The sequence below is a fragment of the Pongo pygmaeus genome, chromosome 16 (genome assembly GCF_028885625.2).
Source record: "Pongo pygmaeus isolate AG05252 chromosome 16, NHGRI_mPonPyg2-v2.0_pri, whole genome shotgun sequence".
Taxonomy (NCBI): domain Eukaryota; kingdom Metazoa; phylum Chordata; class Mammalia; order Primates; family Hominidae; genus Pongo; species Pongo pygmaeus.
Window position 1 is genome coordinate 94,171,897 of NC_072389.2, and position 27,217 is coordinate 94,199,113.

The 27,217-nt window shown below is 42.1% G+C and overlaps 1 protein-coding gene across 12 annotated transcripts in view; it reads right to left on the minus strand.

The window, feature by feature from the left end:
- The window catches only part of DET1 (DET1 partner of COP1 E3 ubiquitin ligase), a 31,473-nt gene extending 4,497 nt beyond the window's left edge, over positions 1–26,976 (minus strand). The window contains exons 1-6 of one of the 12 annotated variants that reach the window (XM_063652907.1): positions 26,826–26,912; positions 20,485–20,656; positions 17,490–17,559; positions 16,402–16,451; positions 11,783–12,875; positions 8,782–8,969 (exon numbers count right to left, since the gene is read on the minus strand). In XM_063652907.1, the coding sequence (XP_063508977.1) occupies positions 8,782–8,969; positions 11,783–12,865 (1,271 nt within the window). In that variant the 5' untranslated portion in view covers positions 12,866–12,875; positions 16,402–16,451; positions 17,490–17,559; positions 20,485–20,656; positions 26,826–26,912. Of the gene's footprint in view, positions 1–8,781; positions 8,970–11,782; positions 12,876–16,401; positions 16,452–17,489; positions 17,560–20,484; positions 20,657–24,114; positions 24,249–26,549; positions 26,613–26,825 lie in introns of those variants that run through there. The other 11 variants (XM_054451703.2, XM_054451701.2, XM_063652904.1 and 8 more) reach the window with 11 other exon arrangements.
- Between the last annotated feature and the right edge of the window lie 241 nt (positions 26,977–27,217).

A 27,217-nucleotide genomic window follows, 5' to 3' on the forward strand; every position in this document is an offset into this window, starting at 1 on the left:
AGCTCACTGCAGCCTTGACCTCCCAGGCTCAAGCATTCCTCCCACCTCAGCCCCCAGAGTAGGTGGGACTACAGGCACGTGCCACCACACCCAGCTAATTTTTGTATTTTTTATAGAGATGGGATTTTGCCATGTTGCTCAGGCTGGCCTTGAACTCCTGGGTTCAACTGATCTGCCCGCCTTGGCCTCCTAAAATGCTAGGATTACAGACATGAGCCACCACACCCAGACCTACTTTAGAAAAGTTAACAAAGACTCTAAAAACAAGTTTAAAATGAGTATAACTAGTTTATGACAACTATTTCTACTCTTTTCTAATAACAGCTCAACTGGGGAAAAAGGTCAAGAACTTACTTTCCCCAAATAATTGCCTTAGACTGAACTAGGAAGGAGTTACAGAGAACAGAAAACCCTGAACAGAAGCAGCCTCTGACTCTTCTCGGGATCACCAACTTCCAGCAAGCCTTTTTCACAAATAAATTACCCATTCTTTGTTTGTTTAAATAAAATTTGGAAACTAGCTACCTATACTCCTGCAGAAACACCAGTATCTAGAAGAACAGTAACAGACATAGAGTCATATATCTGACTCATCTTTGAAAATAATGACAGAACAGTTATTTCTCATCACTGTAACAAATGCTAAATTTTATTTTATTTTTTTATTTTTTGAGACAGGGTCTCACTGTGTTGCCCAGGCTAGAGGGCAGTGGCACAACCTCAGCTTACTGCAACCTCCGCCTCTCCTGGGCTCAAGCAATCCTCCTACCTCAGCTTCCCAAGTAGCCAGGACAACAGGTGCATGCCACCACACCCAGCTAATTTTTTTTTTTTTTTTTTTTTTTTTTTTTTTTTTTTTTGTAGAGACAGGGTCTCGCCATGTTGCCCAGACTGGTCTTCAACTCCTGGCCTCAAGCAATCCATCCACCTCAGCCTTCCAAAGTGCTGGAATTACAGGCGTGAGCCACCATGCCTGGCCACAAAACTAAATTTAATACTCTTTGACAAGTACTTCTATTCTTCTGGAAATTTACCCTAAGGAATCACTCGTACATGCAGAAAAATCTCTGTGTACATTCATACAGCATTGTTTATAGAGGAAGAAAAAATTAAAAAGCTAATGGAAAACTACCATTTTCAAAGATTATATGGTAACAGGGGAAATGTTTATCACATTTGTAAATAAAAGAAGTAGGATACAATACTGTCTATATAATATGGCTAAAACACAAAGAAAACAAAAACTCACACTTAAAGCAAAGACTGGCAGAAACACATTAAAATGTTAATAGTTGTATAATGACATTTTGAATTTTTTCCTTATTTTTCACTTTCCTACAGCTACTTAGAATGTCAACTGTCTATCAGTATACATTTTTTTAAACCTCTATATTCAAGCATATCATATGGTTCAACAATCAAGGGGATACAAATTTTTTTTTAGTCTGGGAGAAAAGTATAATATCTCATCCCTGAAACAAATGGAATAAAAAACTTCAGTGTTCCTAACTTTCATGAGACCAGAAAGATTAATTAGTTGAGGGTAATTTTTATTTTCACTATTAACCTATGGTATTAGATGGACATGAATACTTTTCTGCTCCCCCTAAAGAAAGCCTAGCAAGCAACACTGCTTTTCCATTACTCCTCCTGACAGTAATTTTCACAGCCTCGGTATAAATCATAAAAATAAATCTTCAGCCAAATAGAGCTTATTTTTTCCCTTTCATTTGAGCTGAAATAAAAGATCCTGGGCACTTCAGTTTTCAGCAAAGATCTGGCACCATCTCATCTACACCTTAGCCCTGCCTGACTCACTGACTCACTGGCTTTCAAAGGTAAAATGATGGGGGCTGGCTCACAGGTTTGTGATGACCACAAATCAAAGCATCTGTGATAATCTACAGGTTGAAACAGTTCCTCTTCCTCCGCAGCACCTACCACCTCCACTCTCCATGCTCCCCACTGATTAAAAGCAGTCACTCCCTTTGATGTCTTCACACTTTAGTTCCTGCCTCAGTGTCACTCTGTCCAGCTATACCTCTCTTAGTTCTCGGTAATTTCAAAATCCTCAGAAATGTTCTTTACAGTACCATAGCCTCCTACTAGTTCCTTGACCTCCTCTCAACCTCAACTGCTTATTCCACATTCACACCCTCAACCTCACCATTACCAACGACTGCAAACCCTCTCTAGTCACAGGGTAGACCGTCACACTCTCCAACCATCTTCTCTCCCATCTTTCCGGCTCACTCCCTCTATTCATCCCAATTTCAGCGATCCTTCAACCCCCACAAGACCTATAATCCACCGATTCTACCAACTTCTTGCCATCCTACACTCATCATATCCTCTCTTCCTTCCTTCCACATAAGATGAAATCACTAAATCACTCCGTTGCACACATCCTCAACAATCTTAAATTCTCTTGCTTTGTGGTACTTGCTTAGAAAAACTACAGCCTCCAGTTAAGCTCAACTCTGCCTATTCCCTGCCTGTACTACTTGGTTTTCTCCATGGCTGTAGAAAAACATACAATGGTCACTTTAAACTTATGGCCATGAACTTTATGTGGGCCCTTAATGCTGCAGGGCACTCGTGCTACATTTCCATAGTCCTTCCAGACTCCCATGCTCGTCCATGACTATTTCATCTCCCCTCCTCCATGCTCACTCTTAGCTAATGGCATCGCTTACTTTGTTACTGACAAATGGAAGTTAGCAGAAGATAACTTTTTTAAAGCTCTCATCAGCACATCTACCCAACATTTGTACATATATAACTTTCTGTGCTCCCATGCAAGGCAAATCCCTCTGCCAGTGCACTAGCACCCAACCCCTCTCATACACTTAAGCAGTTCCTCCACTTTCCTACTGTTTCCCCTTCTCTACAGGATCAGTCCCATCTGTATGCAAACATGCCATTTTTTCCCTCTCATCTAAAAAATAACAAAAACAAAATCTAACACTACCTACCCCTCCAGCTAATGCACCACTTTTCAGCTCCCATTGTAATAAAACTCCTCAAAACACTTTTCCATATTGTCCAACTTCTGTCCTCCCAGTCTTTCTTTAACCCACCCTAAAGAGGCCTTCACCCCTACCATCTTACTCAAACTACTCCTGTCAAGGTTACCAATGACCTCCACATTGCTAACTCCAATAAGTTAATTTTCAGTCCCTATTGTACTTGACTCGTCAGGTGGCTGTGACACAGCTAACACTCCTTTGAGAAACTATGAGATATCTCTACTTACAGAACTTTTGATCTTCTCCCCTAAACCTGCTCTACCCACAGGTTTACAGTTTAATGGCAACTCTCTCTTGCAAGCTGTTCAGTCCAAAAACATTAGAATTATCTTTGACTTTGTTCTTTCGTGGCCCATAGACCATCCACCATTAATCAATTGGGCTCTAACCTGCAAAATACATTGAAAATATAATTATTTACTATTCCCAATGCTACCACTCTGATCGAAGCTACCACTGTTAAACAACAAATAATCACAGAGGACTTGGTATGTGCCAGACTGTCTTCTAGGTGCTTAGGATACATCAGTGGACAGTAAAGAACTTAAATCCTAGTGGCAGGAAACAGAATGCCATAGCTATTACTTACTGGATCACTGCAACAGTCTCTTAACTGGCATCCCTGCTGCCACCCTACCTGCCTACATTCTACTCTTAACAGAACAGCCAGAGTGACTCTGTTAAAACATAAGTGAGACTACGTCATTCCTCTGCTCAAACATGACACAATCTACCTCATTTATAGTTAAATCCAAAGCTATAGAATGGCCTTATGTATCTGCCTACCTCCCCACCCCAAATCAGGTCTCTGACCCTATTTCCAAGTACTCTGCCCCTTGCTCACTCCAGTCCAGCCACCCTGGCCTTCTTGTTGTCCCTCAAGTGCATCAGATCTACCTCAGGGCCTTTAGATATGCTATTCCTTTTGCTGGGTATATTCTTCTTCCTGCTATCCACATGGCTTGCTCCCTGACTTCCTTCAAAAGCTTTCGCAACCACCACCTCCTCAGTGAAGCCTATGCTGACAACTCTACTAGGAAAACTCACAATCTCTTCTTAATATACTCAAACCTACCAGTATTCTAACAATTTTATTTTTTCCTTGGACACATTCTTCTTGGACTCCTCCACTCTCGTGCTTCCAAATGGTCTGACACGTGAACAGTGATTCTGCAAATTCCCTTTATCATTATCCTCAGGACTGTCTTTGCCTCTCTCCAGTGTCAGACTATTTCCTACATACCATTCTTTTGTGGTGTATTGAAGTACATCTCCATAGGCTTCCTTAGAAAAGCTACATGAGAGGTAGGTAATCTTTTCAGACTTCACAGGTTTGAAAATGTCTCCATTCCACCCTATTATTTGGATATAGAATTCCAAATTGCAAATCACCCTTTTCATAGAATTCTGAGGGCATGATTTTAATGACGTCAAGCTTTCACAGTATTATTGATAAGTCTGATGTCATTATGATGACTTATTATTTTTACACGTGAAATGTATGTTCTTTCTCAAAGTTTTCACAATGTTCTCTTTATCACCAATGTTCCAAAATTTCATGATGATATGCCTCTGGGTGTGGGTCTTTTTCATTGACTGTACTGGATACTAGATGAATCCAGTGCTGCACTGATAAAGGTTTAATTTTTCTCGGGGGAAAAAAGCCACGATTTGTAGTGCTTCCTGATTTCCGTGGTGTAAATCTTCCTGCCAAGGTACCAATGTGACATTACTCAATGTGCAGTTGCCAAGAGAAGAGCTGTAGCACCTTATTATATAGTATTTACACCATATAGATAAAATAGATGCAAAAACCACAAGAGCTTAAGTAACAGTAAAATCGGAAATAATTTGGAAATAAGTTTTAATAACAACTTCGTTTAACAATCAGCTTGCAAAAATTCCTGAAAGTTTAACAGTCAGATCTCATGAGCCAGGACAAGCCAGCTCCAGCACTGGATGGTCCTGCCAATCTAAAAATTTATGTTCTTCAGTCCTGGGAAACTATCCCATTATTTCTCCACTTCATGTTCTTCACTGCTCCTTCAGGAATTAGACAGATATTTGACCTTCTAGGCAGATACTCTGTTTTTTTTTTTTTTTAATGTTCCTTTTCTAGGTCCCTTATCTATTTACTCTACTTTTTTGGAGAGTTCCTTCACTACATCTAACAAATTTTAAATTCCCAAAAGTTTCTCATTGTTCTAGGAATGTTCCTGGTTTTTTTTGTTTGTTTGTTTTTTGTTTTTGAGATGGGGTCTTGCTCTGTCACCCAAGCTGGAGTGCAGTGGCGCAAATTCGGCTCACTGCAAGCTCCGCCTCCTGGGTTCCCACCATTCTCCTGTCTCAGCCTCCCGAGTAGCTGGGACTACAGGCGCCCGCCATCACGCCCGGCTAATTTTTTTTTGTTTGTTTGTTTGTTTGTTTGTTTTGTAGAGATGGGGTTTCACTGTGTTAGCCAGGATGGTCTGGATCTCCTGACCTCATGATCCGCCTGCCTCGGCCTCTCAAAGTGCTGGGATTACAGGCATGAGCCACCGCGCACTCGGCTGGAATGTTCCTGTTTTTATACTTTCAATTGTTTCAGCGAATGTAACATTGGTTTTTTGTTTGTTTGTTTGTTTTATTTTTGAGATAGGGTCTTACTTTGTCACCTACTCTGGAATGTAGTAGCTTGATCTCGGTTCACTGCAACCTCCGCCTTCCAGGTTCAAGCAATCTTCCTACCTCAGCCCCTCCAAGTAGCTGGGAGGACAGGCGCATGCCACCACACCCAGCTAATTTTTTTGTTTTTAGGGAGACCAGCCATGTTACCCAGGCTGGTCTTGAACTGCTGAGCTCAAGCGATCAGTCCACGCCAACCTCCCAAAGTGCTAGGATTAAAGGCATAAGCCACCATGCCAGGCCTGTTTCCTTACTCTTTATTCTTTATTCTGTTTGTTTTGTGTTGGGCTCTTTTAGGATAAAGGCTTTCCTTAAATGACTCATGATCCTTGGTGTCCATTTTTATTCTTGAACATTTATTTTGACCTATAAGGGTCCCAATTTCATTGATTTTTACCAAAAGATTACTGGGAAAAGATTACTATAAAATTTAGCATTTAGAACCATGTGTTCACAAGAATTAAAAAAAAAAAAATTCAATTTATATATACATTATATTTTCAATGCAGCAAAGTATGATTAGTGGTCAACAAAATATGTTAGCTTACAATTCTGTTGGGCAGATAGAATAGACATATAAATTTGAGAATCCGAAGAAACAATGCAAAATTCCCAATTATGGGTATAATTTGCTGTGAATTTTTCATATAAAATACTTGGATACCAAATTACTATGGTAATTAGCAACCTTTTGTTATATTTTAAAGTGTTGGAATAACTTTATTTTAAATATCAATGTTTAATATATACCGAAAATAGCATCCTCTGCAACTACTTCAATTTAGTAGTAACAGGAAAAAAGAATTTAAAAATCAACTTAAAAATATGTGAGGGTACCCCCAATTTTTCAAAATCTTTTGATGGTAAAGTAAAATTCTGAACATCACTGAGCTGGAATATACAACCTTTCTCCTCAGTTTTTTCTGGAGCTTTCTGTAATTTTGTTTAATTCCAGATGTATTCTGAAATAATTTTTGGAAAACAGAGTTTCTTCTAATTCCTGGATAACTTCATTCATTCAGCAAATACCTACTGAGCTCCTCCCACAGGGCAGACACTGGCCTTGGTGTTGTGGATATGGCAGTAGACATAATAGACAAAATCCCTGCCCTCATGGAGCTTATCATCTAGTGACTTCTTTGATGTGTTGACTGAGTGTACCCATCTTTTGTTCTTTTTGTTTTTTGTTTTTGAGACAGGGTCTTGCTCTGTCACCCAGGCTGGAGTGCAGTGGCATGCTCATGGCTCATTACAACCTTTGCCTCCCAGGCTCAAGTGATCCTCCCACCTCAGCCTCCCTAGTAGCTGAGACTACAGGCATGTGCCACCACAATCGGCTATTTTTTTTTTTTTTTTTTTTTTTTTGCGTTTTTTGTAAAGATACAGTTTTGTCATGTTGCCTAGGCTGGTCTTGAAACTTGGGCTCAAGCGATCCACCTGCCTTGGCCTTCCAAAGTGTTGGGATTACAGGCATGAGCCACCACACTCAGACTGTTACTTGTTAATTATCTGCTTACTTTTGAAGCAAATTTTAAAAGAAAATTCATCCCAAAATGAAAAAAAGCAAAATCTGACCCATGTTCTGCATCTAAAAATTCTTCTATACTGAAGAGATACTAAGGCAGAAGATTTGTGTGAACCAAAGAAAAAGGAAAACGCAAGACAGTTGTCTGAATTCAATAGCCATCTATCTGTAATTCAGTACTATCTTTTTATATAAACATGATGCCACTGCATTAAGATATTTGTTTTTCCCAGTGGCAGTAATGCTTATTCTGATTCATCCACTCACTGTGGTCTGCTCTATCTTTGGACCTAAAACAGGTATTTTCCATTACTGTTTAAAGTAAGGGAAACAATTTAAGGATGTGAAATATGATGAGGCATTGTCTAACTAAAGTAGGATTTAGTTTAGGCCCTTGGCCCAAAGGAACCATTTGTTTCATGATAATGCACTATGGCAATTATTAGAAGCTCTGGTTCATAGAAGGGCCTTGCTGACTGGGGGGTATATATTTAGGGTGACCTAAGTGATTTGTAAAGGGACAGCAGGTGTCAATATCTGTAAATCTCCTCTTTGTGTTGGTCAGTTTTCCTAGGGAAGAATCTCTAACCTCCTGCCTGGAGAGTACAAGCCTGGATGCCGTATCTGGGAAGGGGAATAGGACTCTTACCCTTCAGTATGTGAACTGCGACCTAATTCCTGTTTTTAGCATAACATGTCTCATCCCTACTTTTAGATATGCCTCATGAACTTGAGACCAGAGCCCATCTGGTTCAATCTATTCAGAGAATAAACTTCCAGCCTTTTGCAGAGGTAGAAGAAGAGATAGTCACTTGGCTATGTAGACCTAGAAAAGGGATCTAGAGGGTCTGACTGCTCCTTTTAAGAACTTTACCAATCCTCCTCATTTCAGCTTACCTCACAGATACCTTCAGAAGTACTTTCAGAGGCACCTGGGACCTCCAACTTCCTGACCCTTTCCCGAGCTCTCTGGTGTAAGGCAGCTTGTTTCTTGATGACTAAGCTCTGCAGCCTTGAGTTTCTGCTCTCTGAGGTATGCTAAGTCAGTTCTCGTTCATTCACTGGCTTTTCAGCTTTTAAAACTTTGTTAATATGTCCTATCTCCCATCGTCTCCTCTCCTATTCTCTTTGTTCTTACAGGCTTATACCTCTTATTCCTTTATTGTCATTTCAGTGGGACTTAGGGATGGAGCAAAGATAAATACATGTGTTCAACATATCATGTTTAACCAAAAGTTTCTAAAATGATTTTCTTATTCATTCAGTAAACATAAGTGCTTGACAGTGTACCACTGAGGGTATAGCAATAAATGAAGACACAGCCTCTATCTTTCTGCAGCTCACATGCAGTCTAGAAAAAATCACAGACAACGCACAAATAATTCCACAGGTGCTGAGACAGAAAGAAGTTCAGGAAGAAACAAGGGGTTATAATAGGCAGACTAACCAAAGCTATGTGGACAGATAGAATAAGAGAAGGTTTCCTAGAGACAACAGCTATTGGCCTAACACCAATTTTTCTAAAGAAAAATTAAGACTGTTGAGTCTGGTGGAACAGCTTACCGGCGCTGGATCTGCCTTGCAAAATTGTTGCTAGAAGCTGAGCAGGGAAACTGGACTTCACTGTGCAGGGTAGCATTACGAAAAAGGTCACAGAAGTTCTCAAAGAGCTCCAAAAGCTCATCTGACGTATTCTCAAACACAGCAATCACCTCTGTCGTCACCATATTGTACACCACAAAGAAAGATGCCTGCAGAAGAAAAGAGAGAGAGGTTTGGGACAGCTGAGTATAATGCCATGCGTAGGAAACTTATCCCTTCTCACTTGGCTGAAAATCCAAGGCATGAATTTTCCAAAAAAAACAAACAACAACAACAATAACAACAAGCAAACACCTCAGGTAGAAACATGGCTCCAAGTGGTTCTGGGAAAATAAGAAGCAACAGTGGGATTTATCAATTGAGAGCCTCAGTGTTGCCAGATTTCCCACTGTATCTGTGCTGCTAGAATTACTGAGATGGCCAGCATATAAGTATAAAAAGCTTTTAAATTTTCATTTCAAACTGTGCAAATACAATATTTTTCCTTCCAAGTGTTTATTCCCTACTTGCTCCCCAACCCACCCTGAAATAAAAAGCACTTCTTAAAATGCCAGATTTAATTTTCTTTCCTGCTGAAAAACTGATTTGCAGCCTGGGGCTGCCTGTTGGCAAATTATTTTCTCTTGTATGTGTACAGTTGAAAGTTCAATTTAGGGGTATTTATTTTTCCCTCTTAATATTTCTAACATGCAGAGAGACACCTTAAGTACATCGTGTTCTAAACTGCCCTGGCAAGTTGTATACAAGAAGGGTACTGCTGAACAAATGAAAAATCAGATAGGCGTTTTCCACTTTTTTCTTCATAAATGTTCTTTCAGCCAAGAGCATTTGTAAAATACATTTGAGATTTGTAGCAATTAAGATCAGAGGGGCAACCTGAAAAGCATTCGAATGCCATAGGTGGCAGAGTTACTGCTTTTTCTAAATGGGCCCCTTGGTGGCTAGCCCTCTTCCTTTAAACCTCCAGTGATCTGCTCTGCCTAACAAGGAAGCTCCAAGAACCCCTAATTTTTGTTACAGTGAATGTAGCAGTGTGAATCAACTACTTCTGACAGGACTCTAGAAGTTCTCAGACCACTAGGATTAGTACTCCAGCCTCCTATGATTGAGTTTAAATCTCCATTACCAATTTCTGGAGCCATTCGACCCACCTGTTTTACTAGTAATTAGTCCTTCTCAGGGCTTATATTACATGGCTTTTGCAGTCACCTGCAAATTAAATTTGGCTGTAAATTAAAGAGGCTAGAGGGTAACCTGAGAATAATACTCATAATATTACTGAGGCCTTGTGTTTGGATGTACTTTTTACTTACTAATTTTATTGGAACCTATCAAATTAAACTGGGGGAGGAGTGCAAAGGACAACTAGGGCAGAAAGATTGGGTTTAGAGTTACAAACTGTATAAGCAAAGCATACAGCCCTAGTTATGTTGTTAGCTACAACTTATTGTAGCTACCAGAAAAAACTAGGCCACCTTTTAGCAAAGAAGAGGATAATCTCAAAGGCAGCAGTCACAGACAACTTATTCCCTCCAAAATAAAAAGGTAATTATAGCTCAAACCTAAACAAAAGATTGATTCATGTCCTTTCTATGGCCCTGAACAACACTTTGATCCTATCAGGGCTTCACCAGAATCTCTCATAATTACATGGATATAGAATTACTCAAACATTTACTAGCCTTCCCTCCAAGGCAGACTGGGAAATAAAGAACAGGAGAGTGGAGAAGTCAAGGACTTGACTGCAATATCCCATGATACATAAGACGAACCAGATGCTCACCCGTGATTGCTCAATGGGTGACTTCATCATTGATAGGGAAGAAAAAAAATCCACAACAAATGATCTCTAACCATATTACTCCCCTACTTCTTTTTAGAACACATAAACTACAATTCAGAAGGAAAATATTAGAAGATATTTTACCACAGGTAGCTGGTGAGGTTTTAGGACATGATACCCTGCACAGAATCTGTTAATGGTAGAATCAGCTACAGGTCAATAAGAGATACCAAACTCAGTTGACTTCGTGGTTTACTGATTTGCTGGTTGTTCTGAATTTCCAAACTAGTGTCTAAGGAGACAATCTGCAAACAGGAGAATGGGGGGACAAAGGTGTAGAAAGGTAGTTCTCTAACTTGGTCAACACTGAAGTGGAGAGGTTTTCAAAGACAAATGCCCAAATTACCCTTAATTTCAACATAGTGTTTCAACCCCCAAATCTTAGCAGTTCTGTGCTCTTTATATCACCTTATTCCCTTTTGGGAAATGCTTCTTCCCCCTACTGAAAGAAAGGCATTCTTCCCCCAAACTGAAAAACCTTTAAGACTTGCTGTCCTGATGACTCTCCTCATGGATCATACATTTCAGCTTCCTTTTGACGTCTTCACTGCTCTACAACCTATGTCCCAGCATGTCGGCAAGGTCAGGGTAAAGTCACAAAACTTAATTCTGCCAAATGAATGCACCTATTAGTTACCTTATAAATAGGACTTTACAGAGAAGTAAATTGACATTAACCATTTAAGGATGAAAGTGGGGTTACTTAGAGAATTTTCTTTTTTGTATGGTGTACTCATTCTCATTGCCAGAACTAAAACAGCCAGACCAATAAGTACAATCTTACAAAATCAAGGGAGGTTATCCATAAATAGTCCAAACCTTGACCTTGTAGCATTTGGACTTCCATCTCAGGAGTACTGAAAATACTCTGCAGAAGAGTTAGGGTAGTAATCAGAGTTGACTATCTTCCTGTCAATGACTTGAACTTTAGTTTCCATTTGTCCAGATAAATACATATGAACAGAGAAAAATGGAGCTGATTTTAAGTTTGGGCCCTAGGATATCAATTCCGACTACGTGAAGTGTCTATTTCTGAGGGGTGGGCTATAAACAAACAGAGAAACCTTCCCATTTTGCCAAGAAGATTGGACAAGTAAAAGGCAGGAGTGTACCTCATACCTGTGATGGATCTGTGACTCGCAGTGTTACTACATCCTCACTAGTGTACTTGATAAACAGATGGTTTTCATCCAGAAGCTGCATTTTCCACATTCGCAGCTGCCGCAGTTGGTCAAAATACTGGAAGAAGCGCCTCTTGGCCATTGCGCTACCATCCTGTTCTGCCCGGCGCCACAAATATACCAGCAACCGGTGTTTGAGGGAATTGATGAAAGGATCCCTAAAGGGATTGGCCATGCCTGTCTGACTGTCCCGCTGTACCTCAGGGAAAACAGCTGACACAGTGAGCAGGTCATCCTCATAGCAAAAGCGGCCAATGGTCCGCACATCAATGAAAGTGCCTTCAGGAGTCACCTGGAAGACATGGATGGTCTGTTGTTGCACGGACAAGATGGCCAGGATGTTTTTGTACAAGTACAGCCCTTGGTTGTGTGACAAGACCACCTTGTCACACTTGAATGTGCGTGTATCACATAAGCGGCCAGTGTGAAGGTCAATGATGTGGAGGGAATAGTCTTCTAGAGGGGACCGTGGGTTGGGGGTCACTGATTCACTGTTCCGATATACCTCAAAAAATGGAGGGTGAGGCTCATCCGGGAGGTAGGCAGCTGAGCCCACGATGACACAGCGGCAGTCATCAGTGAAGAGACTACACTCCCGGTTCAGGTGCTCACCATTGGCCGCAACATTGGTAATGTGCAGCAGGACAAAAAAGCGTTCAAAGAGCCGGCCCCGGATATTCACTGACCGCTGGTCATTGCCATTGGACAGGATTTCTCCTTCATATCCCTGCAGTAGGTCCTCTGCTGCCTGGCAGCCCTGGTACTCGTAGATTTCAAGAGATGTCTGGTCTGAAGAAAAAGCAATAAAGTAGCGTCCATCAGGTGAGAATTTACGCAAGAAACAAGGAGGCTTTTCAACGTTGACAACTGTGAAGTTGGGGAAGACATTCTGATGGAACACTCGGACTTGGTGCCAGTGGGTACCTGCCTTGCCTGAACTGATCCGCCGGCGTTCCAAGCGGTGAATGACATTTTGGTTTTGGATTCTTCGAGGCTTGATGGTAGAAACATGATGATCCATTATCACATCTCTAAACAGAAAAGTAAAGCAGAAGTCAAGAAAATGAAACAGAATTTACCAAAATATAAATATATACAAGTGAAACATTTCTCTTCTTATATCCTGAACCTAGGAGCTCCCAAGATGACAGTGACTGGCATTACTGCTTCCCAGATTATACTGAGTAAGTGGTCCTAACATTTCTAAGTCTAGAAACAGGTCTAAGGGAAGGATCTAGTTCACTAGGAATACCTTCCAAATATGCTCAGCTGTTGGGAAAGTTCAACAGAAAAAAACCTACAACTGCAAATTTGAACAGTATAAAACACATTCGGCCCGGCACGGTGGCTCACACCTGTAATCCCAACATTTTGGGAGGCCGAAGCAAGTGGATCACCTGAGCTCACTAGTTCAAGCCCAGCATGGAAAACATGGCAAAACCCCGTCTCTACAAAAAAATATAAAAATTAGCCAGGCATGGTGGCACATGCCTGTAGTTCCAGCTACTTGGGAGGCTGAAGTGGAAGGATTGCTTAAGCTTGGATCATCGAAGCTGTAATAAGCCATCGTCACAACACTGCACTCCAGCCTGGGCAACAGAGTGAGACTCTATCTCAAACAAACAAACAAAAAAATCATATTAAATGTGCATTCATTCCAGCAAAAAATATTTATTGGGCTGTTAAGATGTCCATATTACCCAAAGTAATCTACAGATTCAATACAAACCCTATCAAAATCCTAATAGCACTTTTCACAAAGATAAAAAATTCATCCTAAAATTCATATGGCATCTCAAGGGCCTCCAAATACACAAAATAATTTTGAAAAAGAACAAAGAGGATTCAAGCCTCTTGATTTCAAAATATATTACAAAACCACAGTAATCAAAAAATTGTGGTACTGGATAAAGACAGACACAGACCAATGAAATGGCCCACAAATAAACTGGCATATATGGTTAAACAATCTTTGATAAGGTACTACCACTACTCAATAGAAAAAAGACAGTCACTTCAACAAATGGTGTTGGGAAAACTGAATAGCCACATGCAAAAGAATGAAGTCGGACCCTATCTTACACCTTATACAAAAATTAACCCAAAATAGGTCAAGGATCTAAATATAAGACCCATAACTATAAAACTACTAGAAGAAAATACAGGAGGAAAGCTTCATGACATCAGATCTGGCAGTGATTTCTTGGATAAGACACAAAAGGCATAGGCAACCAAGACAAAAATAGACAAATGGGAATACATCAAACTTAAAACTTCTGTGATCAAAGGACACAATCAACAGAGTGAAAGGGCTTTCTACAGAATGGAAGAAAATATTTGCAAATCATATATTGGATAAAGGGTTAATATCTAGAACCTATAAAGAACTTCTATAACTCAATAACAAAAAATCATATACCCAATTTTAAAATGGTCAAAGTACTTGAACAGACATTTCTCCTATACAAATGGCCACAAAACATATGAAAAGATAGATGCTCAACATCACTAATCATCAGAGAAATGTAAATCAAAACTACAATGGGATATCACCTCACACCCATTAGAACGACTGCTTTTTTTAAAAAAAAGAAAATAACAAGTGTCATTGAGGACATAGAGGAAGTTGAACCCTTGTGCATTGTTGGTGGAACTGAAAAATAGTACAGCTACTAAGGAAAACAGTATGAAGGTTCCTTGAAAAAAATTAGAACTACCATAAGATCCAGCAATTCCACTTCTGGGTATAAATCCAAAATAACTGAAAGCAGGATTTCTAAGAGATATTTACACACCCATGTTCATATCAGCGCTATTCACAGTAGTCAAGAGATGGAAGCAACCCAAAAGTTCACTGATGGATGAGTGGATAAACAAAATGTGGTATATACATATAATGGAATATTATTCAGCCTTCAAAAGGAAGAAAATTCTGACATATGCTACATCATTGAATCTTGAGGACATTATGTGAAGTCAAATAAGCCAATCACAAAAAGACAAATACTGTATGATTCCACTTAAATGAAGTATCAAAAGTAATCAAATTCAACAGCCAGGTGCAGTAGCACACACCTGTAACCCCAGCTACTTGGGAGGCTGAGGTGGACCACTTGAGCCCAGGAGTTTGAGTCTAGCTTGGGCAACAGAGCAAGACCCAATCTCTAAAAAAAAAAAAAAAATTTTTAATGTAAAATGCTTATCATTAAAAAAAGGAAAAGGAATCAAATTCACAGAAACAAAGAAGAATGGTGGTTACCAGGGACTAGCAGGAGGGGAAAAGAGAAGGTACTGTTTAATGGGTTAGACTTTTCAGATTTTCAAGATGAAAAACTTCTTGAGATCTATTTCACAACAATGTGAATATACTTAATACCACTGAACTGTACACTTACAATCAGTTAAGATGGTAAATGTTAGGCTATTTTAAAATCACAATAAAAATATGTTTTAATATTTATGGGGCATCTATTATATGGCAAAGTCTTCTAAATGTTTTATTATACCTTGATTCAAATCAAAGTTAAATCACAGGCCATAAAAGTCAACGGCATTAAGTGAAAAACTTAAGTTATAAAGCTGTTGCAAGATAAGATGGAATAAGGAAACACCACCTTCTCTCTCCCACTAAAAATGCAGCTATAAAACCTAGACAGAATGCATAAGACAGACATATGAGAAAAACCAATTGGCTAACAATAAAGTACCACTGAATGGGCAGTGAGGTTAACATTGTCTCCCCTGGTCCTCCTGCTGCTTGGAGAGCAAGTGTGTTGCAAGGAAGGATAATTAAAGCCCCAATTTTGTCATCAGAGGATCAAAAGGGAGACCCCAATGGAACCAGAAGGTACTGGGGAGATATCAGAGGGGGAGGAGCTCAGAAAAGTAACATCATGAAGTTGTTCATGAACTCCCAAGCTGCACACGTGTGGATCTGGTCCAAATCATACTAAAGGCTTTGAGAACCAAAATAATCAACACCCAGATCTCAGACTGGCCACCGAATGTCACATACATGGGACAGATCCAAATAGCACTGCAAAGACTTTCTGAAAATTCATCTGCCATTAGAACCATAGCCTAAAGAGAGTTACAAATTGCAAATTCCCTGAAGGTAATTAGGTAGATTGCCTACCAAGCCAAAAATCACCAACATTCCTCTTAGGATTTAAACAAGCCCTATCATCTTATAATATTCAAAATGTCTAGGATACAATCCAAAATCATTCAGCATATGAAGTACTAGGAAAAAACTCAATCTAGAAAAGACAAATGACAGACACCAATGTTGAGATGCTACAAAAGTTGGAATTCTCCGAGAAAGATTTTGAAGTACCTACTATAAAAATGTTCCAATAAGTAATCACAAACACTCTTGAAGTGATGGGAAAACAAAGTCTCAGCTAAGAAACAGAAGATAGTTCTTAAAGATCCAGATAAGAAGTTTAGAGCTGAAAAGCAATAACCAGCATACAAAACTCTTCTAGCTTCCATAGAATCTAGTAAAATTTCTTTTAAGAACTTAAAAACAATTCTGAAAAAGAATAAAAAACTCACTGATAGGTTCAAGGGCAGAATGAAGTCATCAGAGAAATGAGTCAGTCACCCTGAAGATAGATTAGTATACATTACCCAATGTGAACAACAGAGAAAAAAAAAAAAAAAAGACTGAAAAAAAGTCAGTAAAGCCTCAGGACCCTAGGGAAAATATCAAAAGGTCTAACACCCTGATCTTGAGGGAGTACAATGCTAAAAAAAAAAAAAAAAATTAAGAAATAATGGCTGTAGTAGTTGGCAGTGGTGGCACACATCCGTAATCCTAGAACTTTGGGAGGCTGAGGTGGGCAAATTGCTTGAGCCCAGGAGTTCAAGACCAGCCCGGGCAACATGGCAAAACCCCATCTCTACTAAAAATACAAAAAGTAGCCGGGCACAGTGGTGTGCACATGTAGTCACAGCTACTCAGGAGGCTCAGGTGGGAGGATCACTTGAGCCTGGGAGGCAGAGGCTGAAGTGAGCTGAGATCACGCCACTGCACTCCAGCCTGGGCAATGGAGTGAGACTCTGTCAAAAGAAAAGAAAGGAAGGAAGGGGAAAAATAGAAAGATGAAAGGAAGGAAGGAAGGAAAGAAGAAAGGAAGGGAGAGAGGAACAAATGAAGGGAGAAAGGAAAGAAGCAAGGGAAGGAGGAAGGAAACTTCCCAAATTTGGCTAAAGATATAAACCCCAAATTCAAAAGGTTCAGAGACCCCCCCCCCAAATTCAGGAAGTTCAGAGACCCTCAAATATGATAAATCCAAAGAAATCCATGCCCAGACACATCGTAGCTAAAATGGAAAAAACTAAAAGATATACAGTAAAAATCTCTAAAGTAATCAGACAGAAACCATGTGTCACCTATAAAGGCACAACAATTCAAATGTCTGTAGATTTCTCATCAGAAACCATGGAAGTCAGAAAGAAGTGGAAAAACATTTTTTAAGTGCTGAAAGATCTGCCTCTGTTTCATCATTCAAGTCTCAGCTAAAATAGTACCTCCCCAGAAATCTTCCCCAGCCACCTTACTTCTGCCCACATGAATCTACTGATATACACTATTTTATTAATGGTCTTTATCTCTTCCTGAAATTAAATTATTTGTTTACCTTTTTATTATCTGTCCCCCCATATCAGAGAGCAGGGAACTGGTCTAATTCCTTGCTGTATTCCCAGCACCTAGGAGAAGGGACAGTTAAGCACTCATAAATATGTTAAAATGAATTAATGGAGCAACAATTGACATGAGCCTTGAAGAATAAGAATACACTAAACAAAGTAAAAGAGGAACAAACCGGCCGGGTGCAGTGGCTCACGCCTGTAATCCCAGCACTTTGGGAGGCCGAGGTGGGGAGATCACAATGTCAGGAGTTCGAGACCAGCCTGGCCAACATAGTGAAATTCCATCTCTACTAAAAATACAAAAATTAGCTGGGCATGGTGGCGGGGACTCCAGCTACTCAGGAGGCTGAGGCAGGAGAATTGCTTGAACCTGGGAGGCAGAGGTTGCAGTGAGTCAAGATTGTACCACTGCACTCCAGCCTGGGCAACAGAGCAAGATTCCATCTCAAAAAAAAAAAAAAAAAAAGGAACAAACCAGATAAAAAGGTACCTAAAAGACTAAAAGACACATTTTAAAAAAGCATGACATGGCACATTTGGGAAACAGAGCAATTTCAAGTGGTTAGAGCACAGGAAGCACAGAGTGAGTGAGAAGAGAGGCCTAGAAAAAGACTGGAAAGCAGGGGAGCGATTGGATCCAATCTGTATTTTAAAACATACACACAATGAGGTATTTATTCGTATTCTGTCTCCTTCTGAAAAGGTTCCAAGTGCCTTATATAAGTATATATAATACCCAGTCAAGTTAAAAATGTACATACCTCCATGACTGAGCAAGTTTCTCAAACTGCTAGTCACACCTCATTAACAGAGCCTTGGATCAATTTAGTGAAGTCTTACTGACATTTTAAAAAATGAAATACAAGAATATAGAAAGTATCAAGCTATCATATATTGCAATGGTAAGCACTGTTTTGTACAACGTTTATTTCAATTATATTGGAGTTACATGCACTGAGTAAAGACATAAAATGTATACTGATCTAGACTAGAGCAAGGGTCTACAAACTACTGCCTTTGGCCCAAATCTAGCCCACCTCTCACCTCCTGGTTTTTTTGGGGTCTCACTCTGTCACCCAGGTTGGAGTACAGTGGCACCACCATGGACCTCCCTGGCTTAAGTGACCCTTCTGCCTTAATCTCCCAAAGTGCTAGGATTACAGGCATGAGCCACCACGCCTGACCCACACCTCCCAGTTTTTGTAAATAAAATTTCACTGGAACCCTGCCATATGCAATCATTTACATATTGCTTTTGCCCTACATAGGCAGAGTTGAGCAGCTGAGATGAAGATCTTACTTATGTTTATGGCCCTCATTAGATGGTGACATCCCACCGACCACTACACAAACACTATATTCTGTATGCTCATCACAGTGTTTGACACATGGTAAGCCTCCCTTCTTGAACACTGGACCTGTCTAACGGGAAGTTCTGTGCCAACTCAGGCATCTACAGGGACTATTCCCTCTGCCTGTAATGCATTTCCCCTGGCCCTTGCTGTAACTTCTCAAGTTGCAGCTTCAGTGCAGTCTCCTTTAGGAAGTGTTCCCTGACCATCCTATCTAAAACAGGACTCCCATTATTATTATATTTTGTCTTTTCCATAGTAATCGTTGCAAGTTGTATTTATACTTTCATTTGCGTGGTTGTGTTTAATGTTTGATTCCCTTGCTAACCTGTACTCTCCAGACAGGAAGTAACCAGGTCTACCTTGGTCATGTGGTATTCTCAGAGCCTAGCACTGGGACTGGCACACGGTAGGCATTTGGTACCTTATGGAATGAAAGAAGAAAGCCTGACTGAATTGGGACACTTGTAATGCCCAACCTGGTTTTTTACTAACTCTGTTTTTAGACTCTCCCTTAGCTCAGAGAGCCAGACAGACTCCATCTTGGCTCTTTCACTGGCAGCCCCTTCCTCAAGGACTTAACTTGTGCAAGCTGACTCCCAGCACATCCAAGAATGCAATTAACTGATAAGATACTATGGCAAGCTATATCCGCAGTCCCCAAGAATTCATCTGATTGATAATGCCCAAAGCCCCACGTCTATCATCTGCTAATAGTCTTAAAGCCCCTGCACCTGGAACTGTTTACTTTCCTGTAGCCATTTATCTTTTTAAATTTTTGACTACCTAACTTCTGTAAAATTGTTTTAACTAGACCCCCCCCCCTTCCTAAACCAAGGTATAAAAGTTAATCAAGCCCCTTCCTCGGGGCCGAGAGAATTTTGAGCGTTAGCCATCTCTCGGTTGCCGGCTAATAAAGGACTCTTAATTCGTCTCAAAGTACGGTGTTTTCTCTAACACCCCGGGTACAACATAATGGAGGCCCCAGTGAGAAATTAATGCCACCGGGCAAGAGCTGGTCTCGCTCTGGGCTCCCCCGGAAGGACAGCCGGCTTGGAGGGGGTCGCCACCTGAGGAAACAATTTTCAGGTCCCCAAAGAGTGACCACCTTCCAGAGGAGAGCGGATCGACTACCATGTCAGTGCCCTAAAATTCAACATCTGAGTCCTCAGCTTCTCACCCCAGGGTCAGGTAGGTCAGATTTGACTTTGTTCTAGTTCTGGTAAGAGGGAAGTGGCCCTGATGAGGGCATCTCTCTTTTGACTCAGCCCGTTACTCTAGGACGCTAGTGGGTTGAGCCTTGGTTTTCTGGTAGGCACCTTTGTGTCCTGGTTTAGGTGGGAAGTGGTCCTGATGAGGCCCCTCCCTTGGACTTAGCTGAAGACCCAGGATGCTGGGGAGCTGAGCCTTGGTTTCTGACAGACCGCTCTCTCGCTCGCGCTCTCTCTGTCTCTGTTTCTCTCTCATCTTTCTCTTATTCAAGTTTCTTGGAGAATCTCCAGGAAAGAAAAAAAAAAGCTGTTATAAACTCTGTGTGAGTGGTGAGTGTCTGTGGGAGGACAAAGGCTTGCGTTTGTCTTCCAGTTTGTAGCTCCATGGCGAAAGCTACAGAGTTGGAGTGGGCCCTCACCTGTGGTTCTGGGGTGACCTCATAAGATTTAAGGCAGCATCGGGCATAGCTTGATCCAAGCCAGGGGTTTATACTGGCCTGCCAATGCTAAGAAGAGCCCAAGTCCCCTCAGGGGGAGCGGCCAGGTGGGCATCTGACTGATCCCATCACGGGAAGCCCTCCTCTTGTCTGCCTAAAAAAAAAAAAAAAACGGAAAAAACTGTCAAAACTGTTTACCTGCCCTAGGGTCAAATTGTTTGTTTTATGTTTATTGTTCTGTTTAGTGTTTATTGTCTGTTTAGTGGTTGTTAAGGTTTTGCATGTCAGGACATTGGTATTGCCCAAGACGTCTGGGTAAAAACTTCTTCAAGGTCCTTAGTGCTGATTTTTTGTTATAAGAGGTTAAACTTCTCGTCAGTCATTCAGGCTGGCCACCACAGTCCTGTCTTTTCTGCCAGAGGCAAGTCAGGTGTTGTTACAGGAATGAGTGTGAAGAACATTCATCTGATTGAAATTTCTGGCACCATGGAAGTTGTGGGCATTTAGATTGCCATACCCCACATCCAAGTGATTGGACCTCCTCTAGATTAAACTGATGGTGGGTTCAAAACAGCCACCCTGCAGATTTCCTTGCTCACCTTTTTTGTCATTCTGTAACTTTTCCTGTGCCCTTAAATAGAACACTGTGTAGGGAAACCTATGCCCATCATGCTTTACTTCGTTTAGACTCCTACTCTGTTCCCCTGTGGCTACTCTCATCTTAAAAATGACCTGAGTGGTCTCTTTCCCCCTCATGCCTGCCCCCTACCCCGCACATTTCATTTTCTGGTGTGACAGCAAGTTCAGGGTCTCCAGGACTTGGCTCTGCTCTCACTCCTTGAACCCTTGAAAGAAAGAGCTAAATTTAAACTATTCGCCTTTGAGTGGAGACACCAAAGGTATTTAGGGTACAGATCTAGAAGAAGAGGGAGAACGCCTAGATCCAACTGACCCAGGAGACCTCAGGCTGGCCTCTAGTCCCCCTCCCTCAATCTTAAAGCCACAGCAATGTGGCAAGTGGCATTAGCTGTTGTGATTTTTCTGTTCTTTCTGATTAATTCTGTTTTTCTGATATTCCAGCTCCCCAGGGAGTGAGTTTCTCTGTCCATGTTGGATCTGATATCTCTGCTCAAATTCTGTTAAATTGCCTTCTAAAAAAATAAATAAATAAAAATGGGAAACACTTCCTCCCAGCCTTTTAAGGGTTGGAGCCCCCTCCAATGTATGCTGGAAAATTTTTCTCTTGGTTTTTCAGAGAATTACAGAGTCTGCCTTTAAAAAGGCAAGCTCCGGACACTATGTGAAGTAGAATGGCCAAGGTTTGGAGTTGGGTGGCCCTCTAAAGGATCATTGAATCCTACAATTGTTCAAGCCATGTGGCAGGTTGTTACCGGAAGTCCCGGCCACCCTGATCAGTTTCCCTGTATCAATCAATGGTTAAGTTTGATTAGAAATCCTCCTCCATGGCTCCATGCATGTGTCATTCACAATTCCACCTCCAAAGTCCTCCTGAACCAGGCCGTGTTTTCACCTCGACCCTCAGCCCGTTCGGCTCCCCCAGTTTTGCCTCCCTCTGAAGAAGAGGAGAGTCTCCCTCACTCAGTCCCACCACGTTACAACCAGCCTGCTCCCTTGGTGTCATCCGATGTCTCTTCGACGACGTCCCCTGTGGGCTTGCCACCCAATTGCCTCCCAGCTGCAACCACGCTGGGAGAAAGCAGCCCCTCTACTACCACTGAGAGAGGCACAAGTCCCTCCAGGTGACGAGCGCTCAGCCCCCTTCCTGGTTTATGTCCCTTTTTCTACTTCTGACTTGTATAACTGGAAAACCCCTAATCCTCCCTTCTCTGAAAAGCCTCAGGCTTTGACCTCACTGATGGAGTCCGTGCTCCAGACCCATCGACCCACCTAGGATGACTGCCAACAGCTCCTTTTAACTCTCTTTACCTCTGAGAAGAGGGAGCGTATCTGAAGAGAGGCCAGAAAACACTTCCTTGCATCAGCCGGTAGGCCTGAGGAGGAAGCTAGAGACTTCCTGGAGGAGGTCTTTCCCTCCACCCGGCCTAACTGGGACCCAAATTCTTCAGGTGGAAGGAGAGCTTTGGACGATTTTCACCGATATCTCCTCAAGGGTATTAAAGGAGCCGCTCAGAAGTCCGTAAACTTGTCTAAGATAAATGAAGTTGTCCAGGGGCCTGATGAGTCACCAGGAGCATTTTTAGAACGTCTCCAGGAGGTTTATCAGATTTATACCCCTTTTGACCTGGCAGCTCCCGAAAATAGCCGTGCTCTTAATTTGGCATTTGTGGCTCAGGCAGCCACGGACATTAAAAGAAACCTCCAGAAACTGGAAGGATTTACTGGGATAAATATCAGTCAGCTTTTAGAAATAGCCCAGAAGGTTTTTGACAATCGAGAGTATGAAAAACAGAAAGAAGCAACACAGGCAGCTGAAAAGGCCGCTGATAAAGCCTATAAAAGATAAGCAAAAATCTTAGTAATGGCTATCCAAGAGGGCAGAAAGGAAAGGCCCCCATTCCAGAAAAAATGGCCAAGGAACCTCGGGTTCCCGCCAGAAAAGTAAAAGAGGTGAACAGGCCTCTCTAGGAAAAAACCAATGTGCCTATTGCAAACAGACTGGGCACTGGAAAAAGGAATGCCCACTACTGCCACAAGAAAAGTCAGAAAACAAAAAGGTTCTCACCCTGCCCACAACAGAAGAGCCTGATTGATGGGGCCGTGAGATACTGTCGCCTCTGGATATTGGGGTTTGCGGAGATTGCAAAGCCCTTGTATACTGCTATAAGAGGTAATGGCCCATTGATTTGGACAGACACCGAAGAACAGGCTTTTCAAAATCTGAAAAAGGCTTTAACTGAAGCCCCTGCTTTAGCCCTCCCAGATACCTCAAAGCCTTTTCATCTGTTTGTCCATGAGAGCCAGGGAGTTGCTAAGGGGGTGCTTACTCAGACTTTAAGACCTTGGAGATGACCAATGGTTTATTTATCTAAGAGGCTGGATCCTGTGGCCTCTGGATGGCCAAGTTGCCTGCGAGCCAGCCATAGCAGGTACAGCAAGCCTAGTCCAAGAAACTGATAAGTTAACTCTGGGCCAAGATTTAACCCTTATAGCTCCTCATGCTGTAGAGGCTTTACTACAAAGTGCTTCAGGTAAATGGATGTCAGTCAAATGCTCGCATTTTACAATATCAGAGTTGTTGAATCAGCCTCGTTTGACTTGCTCTCCCACATGGTGTTTAAATCCAGCTACTATCCATGACTGTTAGGAACTGTTAGAAACTACTGAAACTGGCCAACCCGATCTTCAAGATGTGCCCCTAGATAAGGCGGACGCTGCTGTGTTCACAGACGGTAGCAGCTTTCTCAAGCAGGGAGTATGAAAGGCCGGTGCACCTGTTACCACGGAGACAGATGTGTTGTGGGCTCAGGCTTCACCAGCAAACACCTCAGCACAAAAAGCTAAACTGATCACTCTCACTCAGGCTCTCTGATGGGGTAAGGATAAATGTATTAACATTTACGCTGACAGCAGGTACACCTTTGCTACTGTGCATGTACATGGAGCCATCTATCAGGAGCACGGGCTACTCACCTCAGCAGGAAAGCCTATCAAAAACAGATCAAGCAGCTCTCCGATGCACAACCTGTGCCCAGGTAAATGCCAAGCAAGGTCCTAAACCCAGCCCTGGCCACCGTCTCTGAGAAAACTCGCCAGAAGAAAAGTGGGAAATTGACTTTACAGAAGTAAAACCACACCAGGCTAGGTACAAATACCTTCTAGTACTAGTAGACAACTTCTCCGGATGGACTGAAGCATTTGCTACCAAAAATGAAGCTGCCAATATGGTAAAGTTCCTACTCAATAAAATCATCCCTCAATACGGGCTGCCTGCTGCCGTAGGGTCTGATAATAGACCTGCCTTCACCTCGCCCATAGCTCAGTGGGTCAGTAAGGTGTTAAACATTCAGTGGAAGCTCCAGTGTGCCTATCGACCCCAGAGCTCTGGGCAGGTAGAATGCATGAACCGCACCCTAAAAAAACACTCTTACAAAATTAATTTTAAAAACCAGTAAAAATTGGGTAAGTCTCCTTCCTTTAGCCCTACTTAGAGTAAGGTGCACCCCTTATCGGGCTAGGTTCTCGCCTTTTAAAATCATGTATGGGAGGGCGCCGCCTATCTTGCTTAAGCTAAGAGATGCCCAACTGGCAGAAATATCACAAGCTAATTTATTACAGTACCTACAGTCTCCCCAACAGGTACAAGATATCATCCTGCCACTTGTTCAAGGAAACCATCCCAATCCAATTCCTAACCAGATGGGGCCCTGCCATTTGTTCCAGCCAGGAGAACTAGTGTTTGTTAAAAAGTTCCAGAAAGAAGGACTCACTCCTGCTTAGAAAAGACCTCAAACCATCATCCTCACAATGCCAATGGCTCTGAAGGTGGATGGCATTCCTGCTTAGATTCATCACTCCCGCATCAAAAAAGCCAACAGAGCCCAACTAAAAACATGGGTCCCCAGGCCTGGGTCAGGCCCCTTTTAAAACTGCACCTAAGTCAGGACATGTATTTGCAAACACCACTTGGAGGGCCGGTACCTCCAAGGAAGTCTCCTTTGCAGTTGATTTTATGTATACTGTTCCCAAAGCCAGCCCATACCCACGAAGAGCAACACAATCTGCTGGTCCCAAAAGCAGGAAGTGTCAACCTTGTAGCAGAATTTGGACACTCCAGGAGCCAAACTGGATGTGGAAGCATCAAAGGTGCAGAAAAAGAACTCCAAAATGTTGACTTTTACCTCTGTCCTGGGAATCACCCTGACGCTAGCTGTCGAGATATTTATCAGTTTTTCTGCCCTGATTGGACATGTGTAACTTTAGCCACCTATTCTAGGGGATCAACCAGATCTTCATTCCATAACTTGTGCTTCTCATCCTAAATTATGTACTAAAAAAAATTGTAATCCTCTTACAATAATATTATGGCATGTCATGGAAATTAACATTTTATATCCCAGGATTTGATGTTGGGACTATGTTCACCATCCAAAAAAAAAAATCCTGGTCTCATGGAGCCCACCCAAGCCAATCTGGCCTTTAACTGCTCTAGGTGACCCTGTGTTCCAGAAACCCCCTGACAAAGTTGATTTAACTGTTCCTCCACCATTCTTAGTCGTAAAAGATATACTCCAAAAAGTTCGAGAAAATCTAGATAGGCACCAACAGGAACGAGAAAATAACATCCCCTGGTATCAAAACATGTTCAACTGGAACCCCTGGCTAACTGCTTTAATCACTGGGTTAGCTGGACCTCTCCTCATCATACTATTAAGTTTAATTTTTAGGCCTTGTATATTAAATTGGTTTTTTAATTTTGTAAAACAATGCATAGCTTCTGTCAAACTTATGTATCTTAAGACTCAATATAACCCCCTTGTTATAACTGAAGAATCAATGATTTGAGTCCCCAAAAACACAAGTGGGGAATGTAATGCCCAACCTGGTTTTTACTAACTGTTTTTAGACTCTCCCTTAGCTAAGAGAGCCAGACAGACTCCATCTTGGCTCTTTCACTGGCAGCCCCTTCCTCAAGGACTTAACTTGTGCAAGCTGACTCCCAGCACATCCAAGGATGCAATTAACTGATAAGATACTACGGCAAGCTATATCCGCAGTCCCCAAGAATTCATCTGATTGATAATGCCCAAAGCCCCGTGTCTATCACCTTGTAACAGTCTTAAAGCCCCTGCACCTGGAACTGTTTAATTTCCTGTAACCATTTATCTTTTTAGCTTTTTGACTACCTAACTTCTGTAAAATTGTTTTAACTAGACCCCCCCTCCCCTTCCTAAATCAAGGTATAAAAGTTAATCAAGGCCCTTCCTCGGGCAGAGAGAATTTTGAGCGTTAGCCATCTCTCAGTCGCCGGCTAATAAAGGACTCTTAATTCGTCTCAAAGTGTGGCATTTTCTCTAACACCCCTGGGTACAACACACTAACTCACTGTGTGGTACTAAGTCCTTTACCCTTGCTGGGTCTCAGTTTCCCTATGAGAGAAGGTGCACGTGTCCCTCAATTCCTTGCGATGGCCTCTAAACCAGAAGGGGATGCCAAGGGGCGGGCACACATACCCAAAGGGGCGCCCCCGGAAAGAAAAGCCTGGGGCGGGGCCTCAATGGGAAGAGAATTCTGAAGGAGGGCGGGGGCCGTGGGGCCTCTGGGCATCAGCGTCATGCGGGGAGGAGCCTGCCGGGGAGGGTCTGATGGGCTTGGAGGCTGGGCCAAAAATGGTAAGTCCTCACCTGTCTGGTCCGGGCTCAAAGAGCCAGGGCGCAGGATGCCCCAGCCTGCTCCGTGCGCGCCTCCCCCTGCCCCGCCCCCGCCATGCCCCAGGACTCCGGCGCCCGTGGCTGCAGGTTCCCGTTTCCGCCAGCCACCGGAACTGTGGCCCAGCAAAAAGGGAAGTAGGGGAGAGCGCGGCACTGTTCGGCCAACACTAAGAGACGGGTACAGCGCACCCTGGTGCCCGGAGGAAGGATCGAAGCCGTAGAGGCTCCGTGGCTCCGAAGGAAGAATTAAAATGGCGCCTAACCTGGCAGTCTCTGTGAGTTCCAATGGCAGTGTCTCTGCACCTGCTGGGCACATTTGAAAAAATATGAATAGAATTAATTTTTCACCTATTGATTAGATGCTG